The 18,070-nt window shown below is 55.6% G+C and overlaps 2 protein-coding genes across 2 annotated transcripts; one reads left to right on the top strand and one right to left on the bottom strand.

Moving 5' to 3' along the window:
• Positions 1-24: 24 nt before the first annotated feature.
• On the top strand, positions 25-6,049 carry VOLCADRAFT_105162 (uncharacterized protein). The gene is made up of 8 exons (XM_002951595.1): positions 25-251; positions 1,153-1,240; positions 1,549-1,622; positions 2,390-2,416; positions 3,119-3,214; positions 3,445-3,593; positions 4,326-4,516; positions 5,044-6,049. Exons 1-8 carry the CDS (start codon positions 93-95, stop codon positions 5,277-5,279), a joined length of 1,020 nt encoding a protein of 339 aa, XP_002951641.1. The 5' UTR covers positions 25-92; the 3' UTR covers positions 5,280-6,049.
• Positions 6,050-8,668: 2,619 nt separating this feature from the next.
• Positions 8,669-17,620, bottom strand: VOLCADRAFT_105161 (uncharacterized protein). Its single transcript, XM_002951515.1, has 8 exons — positions 17,321-17,620; positions 16,921-17,075; positions 16,457-16,807; positions 15,539-16,093; positions 13,936-14,207; positions 12,519-13,355; positions 9,831-11,877; positions 8,669-9,552 (listed from the first exon to the last, which is right to left on the bottom strand). Exons 1-8 carry the CDS (start codon positions 17,379-17,381, stop codon positions 9,442-9,444), a joined length of 4,389 nt encoding a protein of 1,462 aa, XP_002951561.1. The 5' UTR covers positions 17,382-17,620; the 3' UTR covers positions 8,669-9,441.
• Positions 17,621-18,070: the final 450 nt, after the last annotated feature.

Raw genomic sequence — 18,070 nt, 5'->3', positions numbered from 1 at the left:
GTTTTACTTCTTTCGTTTGTTTCTTTAGACGGTTCGAATTCGCTTCGCGTGCACGTTCTGGTGACCTCAGCTGGTGACCTCAGCTGGTGACCATGAGCCATCAGGCTCTTTGCCCGAGGAAATGCCTTGCTGCAAAGCGTCTTCGCTCAAGTGATAAAGCGTTGCGTGTGCAAGCGGGCAGGAGACCTGGCCTTATGGTTCGAGCGGGCGTTGTCGAGTCACTGATCAAGCCCATCACAACCTTTGGAAAGGTGAGCGCTTTTAGGCTAGAGTGCTGCATGGAGATCTAAGCTTGCAAGGGCCGACGGGCTTTCTTGACCCTGCAAGGTCGCGACATCCATCCTTGAGCAATACCATAACTCCGCTTACGAGAGCCATAACGGGCTTGCTGCTTCTGATGTTTCGGGGAGACGCTTTCTACGGGTGCCTTCCCGGCGCCTCTTAACCCGCAGTGGAGGATAATGTAGGACTGCTTCACAGTCAGGACTATGCGGAGGCCATTGAATTGCGATCCCAAGAAAAACATCCCGTTCGCAGTATCGATCTCGATAAAGCCCTATTGTGATGCTCTACGCACTTCAATCTTTCCAGTGTACATTATGTGTTTCAGTGGCATGGCATTGCACCTTTTGCATGTTAGCCTTCCAAGGGAAAATGCCTAATGAGCATTTCCACTACCATCGCTACCCTCCACGAACACCATACAACCTTAACCATTTTTATCTCTATTCCGCACTGTGGATGGCATTCGTGATGTACGTTTGAAAACCGTAGAAAAGACTGCGACAAGGAGCGTTTATGTGTCGCTGCATGATCACGCTAACCTGCCGGTGCGGGCCCTGCTTAAACGGGCCCTGCTTAAACGCTTAAACGATTACACACATTACGCATCTAACCTCCAGCTCCCCAGAAGGCTCTCTTCCGCGGCCGGGGCGGAGCTGTATTTGTCATAGCCTATGCCAGGCCACCGAAGACGAGCTCAACTCCTTTCGGCTTAGGATGATTGTACCCGTTGGTCCTTAAGACACTAGCATCAGCTAAAGCGGTGTAAGAGGCCATTCACTTGACATACTCTGCATATATACATGTATACATGCAGTATGTCTATGCAGTATACCCATATGTCGTGCGTTGCGCGATTGATGCGAGCAGGTAGCCGACCTGAAATCCGGTATCGCAACCTTCTACGATGAATCGTCGGAGCTATGGGAGAATGTGTGGGGAGAGCACATGCACCATGGTACGACAATACGATAGGTCATGTGCTCGTAATGTCGTACACACCTCAACACAACGGAAGCCGTCAGGACGACACATGCGCGGTTGCCCTCTTATCACCCTTGATCCCATTTGGGTCGCGAATACACACTCTCATACACACACACTCACTCACCCTTTTGCCGCCTTTTCCTGTATCGCTATAATTGCTGCTGCAGCCACCCCGGTTCCTAACGCGCTTGCTGCTACTGCCACCCCAGTTTCTAACGCGCTTGCTGCTACTGCCACCCCAGTTTCTAACGCGCTTGCTGCTACTGCCACTGACACCAGGCTACTATCCCAAGGGCGCCCCGCCCAAGAGCAACCAGGAGGCGCAAATAGACATGATTGAGGAGACGCTCAAGGTGGGCCGAGGGGCTGGCGGGGGGCCCGGGCGCTAGGGATGAGAAGGGCACATTTACGTTTTAAGTGCTTTGGGATGCTGAGGAAAAGGGGGGGAAACGGGAGGGGGGAGGTGTGTGGTGTTGGTGGGCGGGTGAGTTGCGCAGTGTTTGAAGGGGCTGGGCGGGATAGTGGTTTCTTATATACGTTATACGCCAGTGTCTGAAAATAAGAGGGAAGGAGGAGTTGAGGAGATGTGCGTGTGTGTGTATGAGTTTTGGGGCTTGGGGGTAGAGGCGATGGATGGACATGTGGGAGGATCTGGACGTACGTGCCCAGGCCGTACAATCCATATTTATCAACGCTCCTCACCGGTGGTGTGACGCGTACGGCAGCGCAGCGGGTCCCCTCTGGACTCTGGTTTTCGGGTTATTGGTGTGCGGGTCGGAGGGGGGTTTCGGAGGAGGGTGGGGCGTAGAGGGCGTGACACCTCAAAAGCGTCTCACCCCCTTTTTTCATCATCACGTCGCTGTACACACATACATACAGGATATGTTTTACAATCATAATTCCCTCCTCCTCCTCCTCCTCAATGCCAGCTGACTTTGCGCATCGGCATTTGTTTCCGTTGTTGACTTCGCATGTATCTCCCCCCTCCTTTCCTTACACTCTTGCCCTGGCAGCAGCTTCACTTGTTTGTGGTTCGTCTTTCCCCCCTTTCCTCCCTTTCCCCCTCCCTCCCTCCTCCCCTTCACCGCATCTCCTCCTCTCCCTCCTTTCCCCCCTTTAGGTGGCGGGTGTCACGGAGGTCCGCAACGTGAGTGAGTGAGTGAATGAGTGAGTGAGGGCGCCGAATCACAGGGGGGGGGACTGACAACAGAGGTTGTAGTGTTGTGCGTGTGTGTGGGGGGGGGGAAAGGGAGGAGGGGGAGAGGGGGGTTCAGGGCGACCCGTGCTAGGAATTCAAGGGATGGGCGTCTGTTCTCCTGGTCAACTTACTTTCACACAATTCGACCACACACACACACACAAACACACACACAAACACACACACATGCATCACATATACACACACACAGACAGACAGACAGACAGACACAACCGGTTCTGGTGATCCTTTTGGTTTACGTCGATTAATGCTCTTAGTTATTGTCCATTTGAGTTTCTGAAAACATTCAATCCCTATTTGTGCTAAATCTTTTGCTCCTGCTTTAATCACTGCTTTTACCATGTATGTATGTATGTATGTATCTATGTAAACACCACCCACTGACTCCTCAGCCTCGGCCATCATCCCCCATCTGCCCCGTGACACACGTTGGTTTGCTTTCTTGCTTTTAGCGTGTGGTGACCTCTCCGGACTCTTTGACTCTCTCCAACACACACACACACGCACACCCGCACACACACACACACACGCACACCACTCGGCAATTGCGTCTGCTGATGTTTACATGCCGCCACCACCACCTGCCGCCACCGTCACCACTGCCACCTGCCGCCGCGGCCACCGCTACAGATGGTGGATGTGGGTTGCGGCATCGGCGGCAGCTCTCGCTACATGGCGAAGAAGTTTGGATGCCGCGGCAGCGGCATCACGCTCAGTCCCAAGCAGGTAATATACGGCAATGTACGACACTGTACGACACCGTTTTTTTTTCATGCGGGCAGCCTTGACGGGTGGTAATGAAGTAATGAAGTTTTTTTCCATGCGCACAACAGCCCTTGCACGTATATGTCCACCATCCCATACCCCCGGCGGCTCCCCTCTCCCCTTCTCCTGCGGCCATTCCCATCTCCATCCCCATCTCCATCCCCAACTCAACTCAACCCACACTCCCACAGGCTGCTCGTGCCAATGCTCTGAGCCAGGCCGCCGGTCTGGGCGACCGTCTTCAGTTCCAAGTGGCCGACGCTCTGTCTCAGCCCTTCGACTCGGACTGCTTCGACCTGGTGTGGTCCATGGAGAGCGGCGAGCACATGCCCGACAAGAGGTGGGGGCTTGAGGGCGGGCGGGGGCAAGGGAGGGGACAGGAGGTGGTGGGTAGGAGGTAGGGGGTGGCGGGGAGAATAGGGGAAAGATAAATTGGGCGGAGAGATAAATTGGTGTATGTCGGCATCTGTCAGCGTCTGCTGTCATGGGGCTGGCTTGGGGGATCAGGAAGAGTTCCCGGGGGTGGAGCTGTTGGAAATTGCTATGGAAAGTTGGTTGTATGTGGGAAAAGTAGGGGCGGCTGTATGGGGGAAGGTAGGGAGGGTAAGACGTGGCGGCGGGGTGGGGTATGAAAGGGGAATTTGGGGTGGGTCGGTTTGGAGGGAGGGCGGGTAGGGATGGGAGGGAGGGCGGGAGGAAAGGAGGGGTTAGGTGGCACACCGGACGCGGGGAATGAGAGTCAACAAATGCCGCTTAGATGCTTCTCAACGTCCCTCACCTGGCGCCTTTGTCACCCATTTTTCGCACACGAACACACATACATACATACAGACACACGGGGACCTCACCACCTCCACCTTAAGTCTTCCTCCCCCTCCCCCCTTCTGCCAGCGGCTTCACTCGTTCGTGGTTCGTCTTTTCCCCCCTTCTGCCCCCCCCCCGGACGCCTTTCGGTCAGTTCTACGTTTGATACTCTCTTGCCCTGGCAGCAGCTTCAATCGTGTGTGGTTCGTCTTCCCCCCCCCCCCTTCTCCCGCTCCCTCCTCCTCCTCCTCCTCCTCCCCCTCCTCAGGCGCTTCGTATCGGAGCTGGTCCGCGTGTGCGCCCCTGGTGGCTCCGTCCTGGTGGTGACCTGGTGCCACCGAGTGCTGGGGCCCGGGGAGGAGGCCCTCCAGCCGGATGAGCAGGAGCTGCTGCAGCGCATCTGCGAGGCCTACTACCTGCCCGCCTGGTGCTCAGTGGCGGACTACCAGAAACTATTTGGTAGGTGTCTGTGTCTGTGTGCATGTGTGTGTGTATGTGTGTGTGTGTGTGCGTTGAGGAAGAGGCGGTGAAGGAGAGGATTTAAGATTTTTCGGGTCGGGATGACCTTGCTTCTGCGAATTGATATTGTGGGGGATTTTGTTGAAACCTCCAAACGTCCAGGCGCTCTCCTCCTCCTCCTCCTTAGCCTCATCTCCGCTCCCTTCCTCCTCAGCTACTCAGCAAGCCTGCACACGGATGGCCGTGCAGGGCTGCTGAGCTCCCTGCCAGCCTCCCCCTGGCTGCTGAAATGTTGTCCTTTCGAAATCCATCATTCGGATATATATCGCCAAATATCGCCAATCCCTGACCCTCTTCACCATCACCACGGCAGCTGCAGCAGCTATATCCTTCCCTTACCACTGGCCTGTTATTACACTACCTCAACCCGACGCGACGCGACCCTACCTTGCCTAGCTTTGCCCATGACCCGACCCATGCTGGTACGACACCACCTTGCCCGTACGGCTACTCACATCATCCCGCAGAGGAACAAGGCCTGGTGGACATCCGGACACGGGACTGGTCGGAGGAGGTGTCGCCGTTCTGGGGTCGCGTCATTGCCAGCGCTCTGACGAGCGAGGGACTGTCGGGGCTGCTCAAGGCGGGGTGGACCACCATCAAGGGCGCCCTCGTGATGCCGCTCATGGCGGAGGGCTTTCGGAGGGGTCTAATCAAGTTCAATGTCATCACGGGACGCAAACCACCGGGAAACCACCAGTGAAAAGACCAGGACCACCGTTGAAGACCAGGACCACGACGAGGTCGATGGCAGCGACGGCGAAGATGACGTGAGCCTCAGAGATGATGCTGGACACGTAGGATGCGGAAAATGGCGTGCGTGTGTGTGCTTTTGTATGTATGTATGTATGGTATGTATGTATGTATGTATGTATGTATGTATGTATGTATGTGTATAACGCCGTTCCGCTGTGTGTTGAGGAACACATGGATATCCATATCCATACAGGCATCAAGCGGGAATACGTGATGATACGGGGAGTATATAATTCCAGTCCAGCGCCAGCAGCGAAGATTTATAATCGAAGAATTGTTTTATAATTTAAAAATACATAACGAAACGAGAAGTTTACATACATACGCGGGGTGTGTGTACGCTTACGTACGGTGGGGCCCAAGTTGTGCCCACGCACTGAGGAGTTGAGGAGGTAGCGATTGGCAAGCATACATGGATTGGATTGATTGAAGCTGTGTGGATAGCAAGCCGAGTGATTTGAAATGGTGTGCAAGGAAAGCTGGTTGTTGAAGGGGTGTGTAGCTGTGTGCTGGCGAAATTCTCAGGGGCATTTGGGGGAAGAGCTGTAGCAACAGCAGCAGCAGCCGTCCACATTCTACAACAATTTTGCATCATGGCGGAATATCGATGCGTTGCCTGTTTTGGACCATTTCCCCCACACCAAGTGCCTAGCCACCAACAGCCTCATGCCGGCGCCGTGAAGCTGTTTCAAGGCTTTCTTGTAACACGGGTATTTGCCAGGGGAGAGGGGTCCTCCCCTGGGCGGCACAACACCGCCAGAGAGATCTTCCCTTCCAGAGAGATCTATCACCGTGGTCCACGCCGTGGTTCGTGAAGAGTCCATCCGCAGGTTGAAGTACCGTGTGGTGCGTTTTTGATGGAGTGTCAAGCAGCCGGCGATCCACGCTTTGGAAGCTCAGCATTGATAGCAGTCAAAAGTAAAATACGCTCGATACCATCTTTCCAGTAAGGAATGGAAGCGTTGCGCATACACCAGACCATTCCTCATCCTGCGGCTGGAGCCCTTGATATCTTCCGGGAAAAGGATTTGTCCAACTAAGAAATTCTATTAACGGTCGCGCGATTCACAATCTGGACATGGCCACGCGGCTGTGCGGGTCCCGACCACGATGTCGGGGGGGGGCCCAGTACACGAACGGTTGATGTGCTGTCGACAGTGGAGAAGGAGCATGCGACGAAAAGAGTAAGATTACTGCTCATAAGACTACGCTTGGAGGGGGGTTGGGTTGACGGCCGTTCGCGGATCAGCTCAAGAGGCCTTCTCAAACCCTTATGGACCGCTATTGCCTAGGTCATGACACACGACGGTGTTTCAATCCCACCCTCCCTTGCTGAACACCCGTTGCTGGCCACCACCATGCAGCGATTATACAGCTTCCCAGTTTCTGGGGAGGCGGAGGGGAGTTTGGGCGGCGGTGGTGGAGACGGCGACGGAGCTGGGATCTTCAGCGCGCCTAGATTATGACGGCGTCCAGGACGTGAAGAATCTGGCCGGAGGAACGGATGGCACGGAACGGAACGGCTCGAACATGATGGCAGGGTGAAAGGGTTTGAAGCTGGCGATGCAATGAAATCGGAAAACGGGTTAGGGTGTCACAGCGCAGAAAGGAATCGTGCGGCCAGGCGAAAAATTGCCTTCTCGCGTTATTAACATACCTCCATACTGTGTACTAACTTTTACAGTACTTTTACTGGTCTTTGTGGAACTTTACACAAAATAAAACGAATTTTGTGGAATTTCGTAACGGGCTTGCATGCTCATGCTTCTGTGCTCCTGTCTCCTCGTAGAGTGCTTATCGCTAGGGCTGAGTGCAATGTGCCATATGCCGGGGAGGGGACCGGAAAACGACCGCTGCCGGTTGCCAATACACCGCGGAAGAGAGGAAAGCAGCCAAGCCACTCGCTGGCTGCGCGGCAACGCCCACCGCCTTGAGCGGGGACCAGGAGAAGAACACTAGCCGCGCAGCCACAGCGACACCACGCGCGACGCTGCCCAGCCAGTCAAAAAGGACTGGACAGTACAGCACCGAGACTGCCGGCAAAAACAGGGAGCCCCAGAACACAAAAGACGCCCCCACAACAGCAATCGTAAGAAGGAAAAACCCAGCACGATAGCCCGACTCGAATCCTGGAGTCGCCTAAGCCGGAGCCACCGACCGCTCTCAGGTCCCCCCCGCTAGAGCCGCGGCCACGCTGGTTTTGAGGAGCCTGATGGTCGCGCGGATGAAGAGATAGGAAAGGGGGAAATTGGCGAATGACAAGGCTGAAAGCTCTACTGAGTGGAGTCAGGATAACATCATCAGGAGAGCAGAAGCTGATAGAAGGGATCGCCACTGCGATAATGGTCGTACGATAGCCGCACAGAATTAGAGGCTCCGGTCGCTACGCTCCGTCTGCATCTAAGCCGACAATCATGTCATGGGCAAATCGCGATTGTGCGACACTTTGTGCTGCAATCGCATGTCGAGATCGCCGGAACGAATTGGATTTGCATCCAAAACAGAATTCAGCAATTTCTGTCAGCAGCAGAGTTTCACGTATTCTTTGAAATATCTCCAAGAATTCAAAGGTTATATAAAGAGAGCCAGCCCCAAAACCCAAATGCCAAATCGTAATTTTTGGTTTTGCAAATTACAGATTTTTCACCTAGTCTCCGGCAATACCGCTTAACACGTCGCGTAGCGAACGTAATTAAACATAACTACGTTCCTTATTATATTCCTATTCTAGTTAATAATCTTTTCCCTTACCCTCTGGTACGAGTTGAACGCCGCCTGCTACGCGGATGCCATCAACTAATGTAGTGAACTGGTAGTAACTGTATTCATCGTTTGGCACCATCGAGACTGGAAATGCAATCAATAATGACCAAGTTTGGTGTTGTGATTACGGGTGCCGGCACCCAAAACAAGGACAAGTTACACTCATGGACTACTGCTTAGGCGGAAGGACCTGAGAAGCTGAAGGAGGAAGAGGAGGAGGGAAGAAAGGATTTGCTCGCTCTTTACTGGAGCATGTCATTACTGGAGCAAGGAAAGAGCCAGCGCACTCCTGGCGACATGCAATATACATCACACCCCAGTACACCACACCACATCACGCTCTTACCTTATACACTATAATACAGCACTCCATTCCACATCTGTTGGTAGGTAATAAACACGTTTTTAAGTGTGTATACATAATGTCGGGCGAAGTGATGTGGAATACAGCTGGCTAAGCATCAAAGGTGCGTGTGGCATGTGGAGCATCCTGTGTTCCCTCTGGCAATTCACCTGTTTGTTTTGTGTTATTTGTAATGTGCTATTCATGAGACGATATAATAAACGTTATTGCAGCAAACCGCGATATTGCTACAACAGGTTTGTTACAAGCCGGCAGCACCAGCCCTAACTTGGACGGATTAGTCCAGAATCCAGCAGTCATATGCTAGGATAAGAAGAGACAGATCAAGCATCTTCCACAAATCGGAAAAAATCGGATTGGAATCACGCGCGCGTGAGGTTTAAAGGCCACAAAGAAATAAATTTGTCTATTCTGAATGCTGCTGCGTGCGCCGCCCTCCTGGCATATCCGCGCTCAATCTCAGCACGCGCACATTCACACGTTTACCTCACCTCACCAAAAATCACATTCACGCGCGCGCGCACGCCCCGTCATCGTTCCTTCCACCTGCCCCAACCCCCTTCGGACTCTGCCGACATCCCAGCGAATCATATCATCCGCCAACTGTTCAGCCGACTCAGCGCCTCTCCCCCGCCCCGCTGCATTCTACTGACCCGCACGGAGCAGCAGCGCAAACCTCCTGTCCCCCTTCTCCGTCCCTCCTCCACAAAAACAGCTATCCACAGCTCCGATACCTCTCTAGATGAGCCTTGGAAAAGAGTTCAATAAACCCATTCACACATTCCCAACCCTTTGCTTCGCTCCCGTCCCCTGCGCCACCTCACCGCCGTGCCCCCTAGCCGCCCCGGCCGCCCCGGCGCTTAGCCTACATATTAGTACTGATGGCTACAATCTTTACATTTCTCTCCACACCGGGGAGATAAGAGGTACACCTTGAAATCATCCTCGAATCGATAAAGGCGCCTCGCGATTCGTTGTCCTTTTATGGACACGCCGATGAGGGCGTGGTACCGATGTTCGGCATCCCACCAGGCGGGAACAGCACGTCGTTCACGACGTATAGCGCGCTCTGCTTTTGCGTGGTGGCGTTCGGCTGGGGATGAGGGAAAAGGGGCGACAGGAAGGGGGCAGCAAGGGCAGGAGGGGTGGAGCACAAAGAAGGGCTTAAGTAATGTTCAGCAAGAAGTTATAGTAGCAGCGGCAACAGCTTGGGGCCGCCCCTATCACTTCAACTGTAAGACAGATATGGCCCATCATCTCGCATCTGTGGGGCAAACAAAATCACGACCACCCGCACCTTGGAGAGCTACCCTGTAGTAGCTCTGGTGGGGCCCCCCCCAACATGCAAGTGAGACACACACGCGCACTCACCACGCCGACGGGAACGGGGCCCTTAAGATTGACGGCCTTGCCGCTGCAGGGAACCGTGGCGAATGCGAGTGTGGTCGTGTCCGGCGGATTGGAGGCCAGACTCATCGTGTAGCCGAAGTTAGCGGAGACCGATGGACCCACCAGCGTTACCGGCATAAAAATATACCTGCTCGCATCACCGAACGGAAAAGATAAGAAATATTCCGCTGCGTTGTACGACGGGAAAAATTCCACGTCAGGAATGACGGTGAATGCGAGGATTCTGCTACAGAAGTCCACGGCAGCCGAATAGTTGCCGAGGCAGTCCGAGTTCGTAAGAGCGCGTGAGGATCCCGAGGCCAAAGTAATGGTAACTCGCGGGAACATAGCGAACAGCGCATCTGTAGTCGGCGCAAGAACGGTGGCGATGGTCGAGGTGTTCTCGAAGTAGGCCCGGAAAGTGGTGTTGGTGCCCGGAATCTTCAGGACGGACGCAAGGCCCGCGTAAGTGGCCAGAAGGGGCTCCTTGGTGATGCCGTCCCAGATGCTGATGGCGTTGTACACATTGGGTGGCGGCGGCGGCGGCGGCGACGGGGGAGCGAAGTTGGCTGGCGGCAGAACGGCGTTAATCATGTGCGCATAGACGTAGCCGACAGAAGTGGGCGTGGGGGGCGGGGTGGTGTTGAAGAGGATGATATCATAGCGGTTCGGGACGAAGGTGCCGGCGGCGGGTGGGTACCGCGCGGTGACGTTGGTGACGGTGCCGTTGCCGGAAACCGTCAGAGTCTGGCTGTTCATCTCGGCCACGTAGAAGTACGGGTAAGACGTTACCGGGGTGCTGGCGCCGGTGTTGGCTGCGAAAGTGGCCGAGGAGTAGGCGCCAGAGATGACGTGCGCCTTGATGAGGTTAATGGCGTCGCCGAGGTTATCGGGGTTGCAGAAGTACGACAGCGTACGGCCGCTGGTAGCGAAATAGCTGTTGAATGCGCTGTCGATTGGCGGGAAGATCGTCGTGGGGTTTTGCCTCAAGGCGTCGTTGAAGAGTGTAGTGAAGTTGGTGCAAGTCAGGATCTGCCGGAAGATGGACAGCTCGGGGAAGGTGGCCAGGTAGGTTGCGATGCCGTCCTGGAACGTCGGCGGCGGCGGCGGCGGTGGCGGCGACGGCGGCGTTGGCGGCGTTGGTGGTGGTGGAGGCGGGGAGGGTAGAGCCAGGTCGGGCCACAGCACCGAGTCTAGCTGCTGCACCACACCCGCCAAGGCGCCGGCACCTCGAAGAACCTGGAGATCCCGGAGGATTCCAATCGTGGCGGTTTGGGGTGAGGCGCTGCCTGGGAATGTCTGGTTGAGCGTGATGCTGCTTCCCAGCACAAGGAAGGTGACGGCGTTGCTGCTCGTGCCGCTGCCGAAAATACCCACGTTGGTGGTCACGAAAGTGGAGTTAGTGATGTTGCTCGTGAAGAGGATGGTGTTGGGAACGAACATGTTCCTGACGATGGACAGACCGATACCCGAACTGATGACGGTGCTGATAGTCAGACCCCTGGCAGTCATTGCCGCGGTAAGGGCGGCATCAGTTGGCACGAAAAGGGTCCAGCCAGAGGTATCGAACTGCGCCACGGTGGGGTAGTAGTTGAAGGCAGTGAACAACTGGTGAGCAAGAGAGAAGCTGTTGTTGAGGAGGCCTGGGAGGCCGCCCGGAACAGGCGGCGGCGGGCTAGGTGCCGGCGGCGGGCGTGGCGGCGCCGGCGACGGCGGCGGCGGCGGTACATTGGGCGGCTGGTAGACGCGGTTCACAATCTGGACATAGCCACGCGGCTGTGCGGGGGAGCCGATCACGATGTCGCGGGGGACCCAGTAGACGAACGGGATGCGCACAGTGTTGTCGGTTGATATGGTGTCGAAAGCGGAGGCGCCACCGTAGCTCAGATAGTACACATTGAAGTTGCAGTTCGGGTAGGTGTCGTCCGAGGTCTCGTACTTAGGGCATTGGGAGCAGTAGCCCAGAGTCTCAAGGGGGACGTTTGCCACGCCGTTGATTGTGACGCTGTCGCTGCAAGTTCCCGAAAACCTGCGCAAGCGGATAAACAGGCACGGGGGAGGTTTGGGTCAGACAAGGTGGAGAAGGGAGGTCTAGGATGGGAAAAATATTGAGGCGTCAGGTAAAATGAATATGTGCCTGAGGTCGTACGTAGGGTCGTGTGCGTGTGTGGGGGTGGGGATTGGTGTGCGGGGTGGGTAGTGGGAGAGAAGGAGCATGCGACGAAAAGACTGCGGATACTGACTGTCCGATAGCGCCCTGAGAGTACGCTTGGGGGGGGGGTTGGGTTGACGGCCGTTCGCACAGCGATGCAGCTGCCAGCGGATCAGCTCAAGAGGCCTTCTCAAACCCTTATGGACCGCTATTGCCTAGGTCCATTGGGACCGCGGCAACATTTCATCAATCATGACACACACGACGGTGTTTAAGGTAACCACGCCTGCAAATCCCACCCTCCCTTGCTGAACACCCGTTGCTGGCCACCACCATGCAGTGAGGCTGTGCAACTACCTTCACATTGCATCTACCCCCCACTTTCTGCCTCCCCCTTCGCACACACACGTTTCTCCACACCCACACCCACACACATATGACGGTATGTATGTATGTCACCAACTGCCGCCAGGAGGATCCACACCACAGATTCGCACCACAGGCGACGAACTACTCACGCGATGCGCTTGACGTATGCGGCGACGTCCTCGCCCCAGCCCAAGGCAGTCTCCAAGGGGAGCTCCGTGTTGGCGTCCTGCAGCTTGAATACCGTGTTCTGACCGGCGTTGAAGCTGCGGGTCGCGTTGGCTGGGTTCACGCAAGAGCTCAAGATGCTGTTTCGGAGCATCTGCGTGAGGTAAGGGGTGATGCCGCTCTCCAGAGAAACAGTCCAAATCGTGCGGTCGTAGAAGTCCGCGGCGTTGAACACGTTGTCAACCTGAGCCAGCATGCGGCGGTCGGTGATAACGCCGTGGGCCACCACGCCCGGGGCAATGTTGAACTTCACCGTCTTGCTGTCTTCTTCGACAGACGAGAGCCGGCGGCGGCCGGTGGTCGAGGCAGGGAACGGGGGAAGAGGGGGTGGGCTTGGGGGGGGTGGGCTAGGGGGAGATGGGCTGGGCGGGGACGGGCTAGCCACAACGTTGACTAGCAGGTTATTGTCGTTCACGCTGAACCGGTACCACGCGGCATTGCTGGGGAAGAAGCAGGTTGTGCCGTTGAGGGCATCAATCAGGGGCGACAAGTTCAGGAGGCTGATGAGCTGACGGGTGATGGAAAGCTGGTCGACGCCGTTGATGGCGGCGGTAATGGAGGTGTAGGCGGGCGGCGGCGGGCTGGGCGACGGCGGCGGTGGGCTGGGCGGCGGCGGCGGCGGCGGTGCAAATGGGCCGCCGACAATGAAGTCGCTGATTATCTGGATGACGGACTGGGCCACGATGTTGTCGCGATTGCGTGCTGAAGGCGTGTCGGGGAGCAGGGTGCGGACTGGACCGCCAACCAGCGAAACCGAATACCTACGGAGTGGAAGTTTTGACGGAGGGTCCATTGGTGATGAAGGATAAACCTTGGACTAGGTCATGGTCATGGTCATGGGGAATAAGCATCAAGCTCAAGCACAGGTTGACCAGCAACGCAAACACCAAAACCAGTGACTGTGACTGCAGCAGCGTTAATAGTTCTATAGTAGTAGTAGTAGTAGCAGCAGCAGCAGCAGCAGTGGCAGCCAGCCAAGGGGACGCCCCAATAGAACAGCGGGGTACGACGTCATTGCGAGGAACACAGCAACCCCTTCAGGCACAGGAGCGAAACACCTAGATAGTGCCGAAGGGCCCGGGAAGGCGCGTATCCCGCACGTGCGCCGCGAGTTGCAGCCCCCACCCAGGAACGAGCCCCAAGCCAGGTAGGTCAGAGCTATCACACAGGCGCACCGTGGCCCTCAAAGCCCCTTACACCGGCAGCAATGACCCTTTTTTTCGTCCATCGGCCACCATCCCCCAAACCACCCGAATCCCCGCTCCAACCAGCCAACAAGGCTGCTCCACATTCTAACACCTACCATCCAGCCATACAGCCCATGTCACTACTACCACTTACGTGGGGGCGCTCACGGCTGTGGACAGGGAGACAAAGCTCTGCACAGTGGTGTACACGGCGTTGGTCCAGTTGGTGGTCAGGACGCGTGGGCTTATGCAGTGCCGCAGAAGCAAGTCGCGCACGAGGGCGCTGTACTCCGTGACGAGGGCGCTGGTGCAGTAGGCGGAGGAGGACATGTTGGCACGGCAGGCGGCGACGAACACGGTCTGATCCTTCACCCTGACATTAGTCATCGTGCTCGTCCAGAAAACAGGAGCGTCCCAGGTGGCGGCCTGTTCGGGAATAGCGTTCGGGTGGGCGGGAAGAGGCGGGTTCGCAAGGGCGGCGGGAGTGGCGGGTAGTGTTGATGTAGGGATACGGAATCAGACGGATCTAACAAACAGTTCGGGGAAGCCAGTGGGACGCAAGAGCACCCGGGATTTACTAGTAGTGTTGGAGACCTAGCCATGAGGAGGCAGAGCCGGCTTTGGCCGCACGGTTTTCCTGTTCACGTGCGGAGGGTAATGGAAGGCCTGTCGGTCCAGGATCGCTAGGAGAAATAAAACCTCCCTCTTAAAGCTGTCGCTTAGTGGCTGGGGACTGGGATGGCAGAGCCGAGGGAAACGTCCTTGCATCTCCGTGTACATACACGTCATTCACATAAGTGGAGACCACTTTGTTCTAGCGACGATGCTTAGACAATCTATGCGTCAGTCTAAAACGTCCTGTCAAGGTAAAAAACATCCGCGAATGGCAATACTACTAGCTGTGGAGTCGTGGCGCGTGACGTGACGTGGGGCGTGTGCAATGTCGTGGGGAGTTAGTTTCTGTGTAGTGCCAAAGACGTGTGTACGAATATGTACGTATGTACGGATATATATTCGTGCATGAATATGTATGTATCCGTACATGTATGTGCGGACGGCGACAAGGGTGCAGGGATTCAGGATTTGACAGCGCACAGAGACAGGGGATGAGAGCCATAGTCAAAGTCATGTAAGATTTTGACCAAATTTCCAAGATTTCCCTCCATAGCCAATATTGAGTTCTCTGACAGATGGTGCCTGCCACAGGGTGACGCCTCGCGTCTCAACGGCTCGCGAAGAGGTGAGACATGCTCGTGTCGTGCAGCGGTGTGTGCGGTGCAACTAGAGTACTGTAGTATTGCGACGACCGAATGAGCGGCAGCCGCTGCACGTCACCAGGGCCGTGCTGTTGTGACTCACAGAACACAATACAACAGGCGACATGGGAACACGAAGGACGGTGGGCTCAGCAAGCAGAAGGGATACATTTTCGTACGCTGACGCCAGCTACGGCTTTAAAGGCAATAGTTCTTTCATAAGGCGCGTCGTACGGGGAGTACGGGGAGTACGGGGAGTATGGGGAGTATGGGGAGTATGGGGAGTATGGGGAGTATGGGGAGTATGGGGAGTACGGGGAGTATGGGGAGTACGGGGAGTATGGGGAGTACGGGGAGTATGGGGAGTACGGGGAGTATGGGGAGTATGGGGAGTATGGGGAGTACGGGGAGTACGGGGAGTACGGGGAGTATGGGGAGTACGGGGAGTATGGGGAGTACGGGGAGTATGGGACTATGGGGCTCTAATAAATTAAAACTCACAGTATCGTTGGGCAAGAAGCAAGTCAGCTGGAGGCTGGGGTCATCAAAGTACGAAGCCAGGCCGGCGGCATCGACCGCCGTCTTCAGGCGGGTCATGTCAACCACGCGCTGCGACAGAAAGGAGTAGATCGAGTAGAAGCCAATGTACGGGGAAGGCGGCGGCGCGGGGCTAGGTGGCCGGGGGCTAGGAGCGGGGGAAGGCGGCGGAGAGGCACCCGGGGGCGGTGGAGGCGATGGCGGCGGGGGAGCAGGCGGCGGCGGAGAGGGCGGGGGAGGAGCTGGAGGTGGCGGGGACGGTGGAGGAGGGCTTGGTGGTGGGGGACCTGGAGGCGGCGGAGAGGGTGGGGGAGGAGCTGGAGGCGGCGGGGAGTTGGACACTGGCGGTGGCGACAGCACCGGTGGCGGCGGGGACTGCCTGGGCGGTGGCGGCGGCGGGGGCTGGGTGGTTGGTGGCGGCGGGCGAGGCGGAGGGGATTGCTTGGGCGGTGGTGGAGACGGCGACGGAGCTGGGATGAAGCGCGCCTGAATCATGACGGCGTCCAGGACGTGAAGAATCTGGCCCGGGGAACAGATGGCAGCGGAACGGAACGGAACGGCTTGAACATGATGGCAGGGTGAAAGGGGTTGAAGCTGGCGATGCAATGAAATCGGAAGATGGGTTAGGATGCCACAAGACAGCGAATGCCGGCCAGGCATAACCGACAAAGAGCGCCATCGCGCACATCTGGCCCCAACAACCGTCTGCCGCAACGTGGAAAAGTCTGACCAATCAACTATACACCTAGTGCAAGTTCGTCGTACCGAGAACAATGGATTTACCATTATTTTCCTTACTGTCACGAAATTTTTAATAGTTTCTATCCTTTCAATAGTCCACAGATACTAGTTGAACACCGCATAGCATAGCTGTCAGCTTACCCGGCCGTTGATGCGGATGTTAAACCGAGGTACACGAGTGCCGTTAGCTAGTGTGGTATACTGGTAGTCACCGTAGTCATCAGGGTTGGCACCAAAGACGTATGTGCCAACACTGGCGTCGATGACGATCGTGAGCTCGTCGACCAGGTTGTTGCCACCACCCAGAGTTGCGTACTTGCAACCCTGGCCGCCTTGGCAGTTACCCGGAAGCTGTTCGCGGGTGCGAGCCCCAGGAAGTAGGTGGAACCTCATCACAGAGTTACGAGTCTGGTTCAGCTTGACTTTCCGTGTTTCCTTGCAAAACCGCTCTGGGTCGCCGAGTCCGAAGGAGTCGAAGATGACCCTCCAACCCTGAAATTGCAAGAAGCAAAACCTTTAGAAATTAAAGCCGAGAACAAGGGTGTTTGAAGCATAAGTTAGCGCAGCAGTCACAAACGATCCCCGCCCACACCCATGCGCCTTACATCGTCGGTGGGCACATAAATGGTGAAGTCCTGGTCCTTTTGGGATGTCCACGGAGCCTGGTTCCTCAAAATGATGTTTTCAATGCAGGCCTTGGTAATTGACAAATCTGGCTGCGAAGAGATGTACTCGAAAGGTGTCGCAAACTGAGAACGGCCTGCACCGCGCAGAGTGATTTGTCAAAGCCACGTGACCCATAGGTATGATGACCAGTTTAACCCTTGCTAGCATGCTGTCCCGCTGTGGGTGCGCTTAAAAGTGCCAAAGGGGATCGGGATGCCGATCAGTGCCAGCCCCTCGTGCACCAGTGGGTGCATACAACGATACATGGGTCGTGCTATTTGAGTGATAATTGATAGCTGCTTTTAAATGTCTGAGCGCGCGCCGCGAAGCCCCACGTACCGCCCGGCACTAGCGTTAAGAGCGCCACCGCCACGGCCAGGGCTGCTGAAAGGCGCCCCATCGTGGCTATGTGCCGCCACGCGCTGACGGCTGGCTTGTTTTCGGATGAAAATGCAATCAATGACTACTAAAGGCTGCTGGGATTATGCCGGCACCCAGAACAAAGGACAAGTAACACTTAAGGATGGCGATGGACTACTACTTATGCCGACAGCCAATATCTAAAGGCCGTGTTATCCGCACAACTGCGAGAAATGGGTTTTAGGACACACTATGCTTTCTGTCCTATGAAGACTTGGGGTCCCACAGCCCGCCAGGGTTGGTTCATGACCATCATGAGGAGGGCTGCTATTATTGACCAGGGGGAATGACTTGGGGCTTATGTCACACATCTCACTCATTCACAGAAATTTGGTCAACATTGGGTCACAGCGTTGACCTTGGTCAACGCAATCGGGACCTGCCAAGAAATTGTTGACCGCCCACCATGAAGGTCAACATGTATTTCCATAACGTGTATATACACAGTGATGTGTGATGTACCCGTAGAGATTTATCCGGAGACTTATTGTAAGAAAATTTCTGTCTGCGTTTCACAATGAGCCTAATGATACTTGATACCATCGGTAGCTTGCTACAGGGCCTGCTTTTTGCACAGGATTATGTTCAAAGAAAGAATTTCTCAGATTATAATTAAGAAACTTTTTTAGCAATTATACCTGGTTACACTCGTGCAAATCATATGATGCA

Source organism: Volvox carteri (assembly GCF_000143455.1).
Source record: "Volvox carteri f. nagariensis unplaced genomic scaffold VOLCAscaffold_24, whole genome shotgun sequence".
NCBI lineage: Eukaryota > Viridiplantae > Chlorophyta > Chlorophyceae > Chlamydomonadales > Volvocaceae > Volvox > Volvox carteri.
This window is presented reverse-complemented; position numbering and strand designations above follow the sequence as displayed.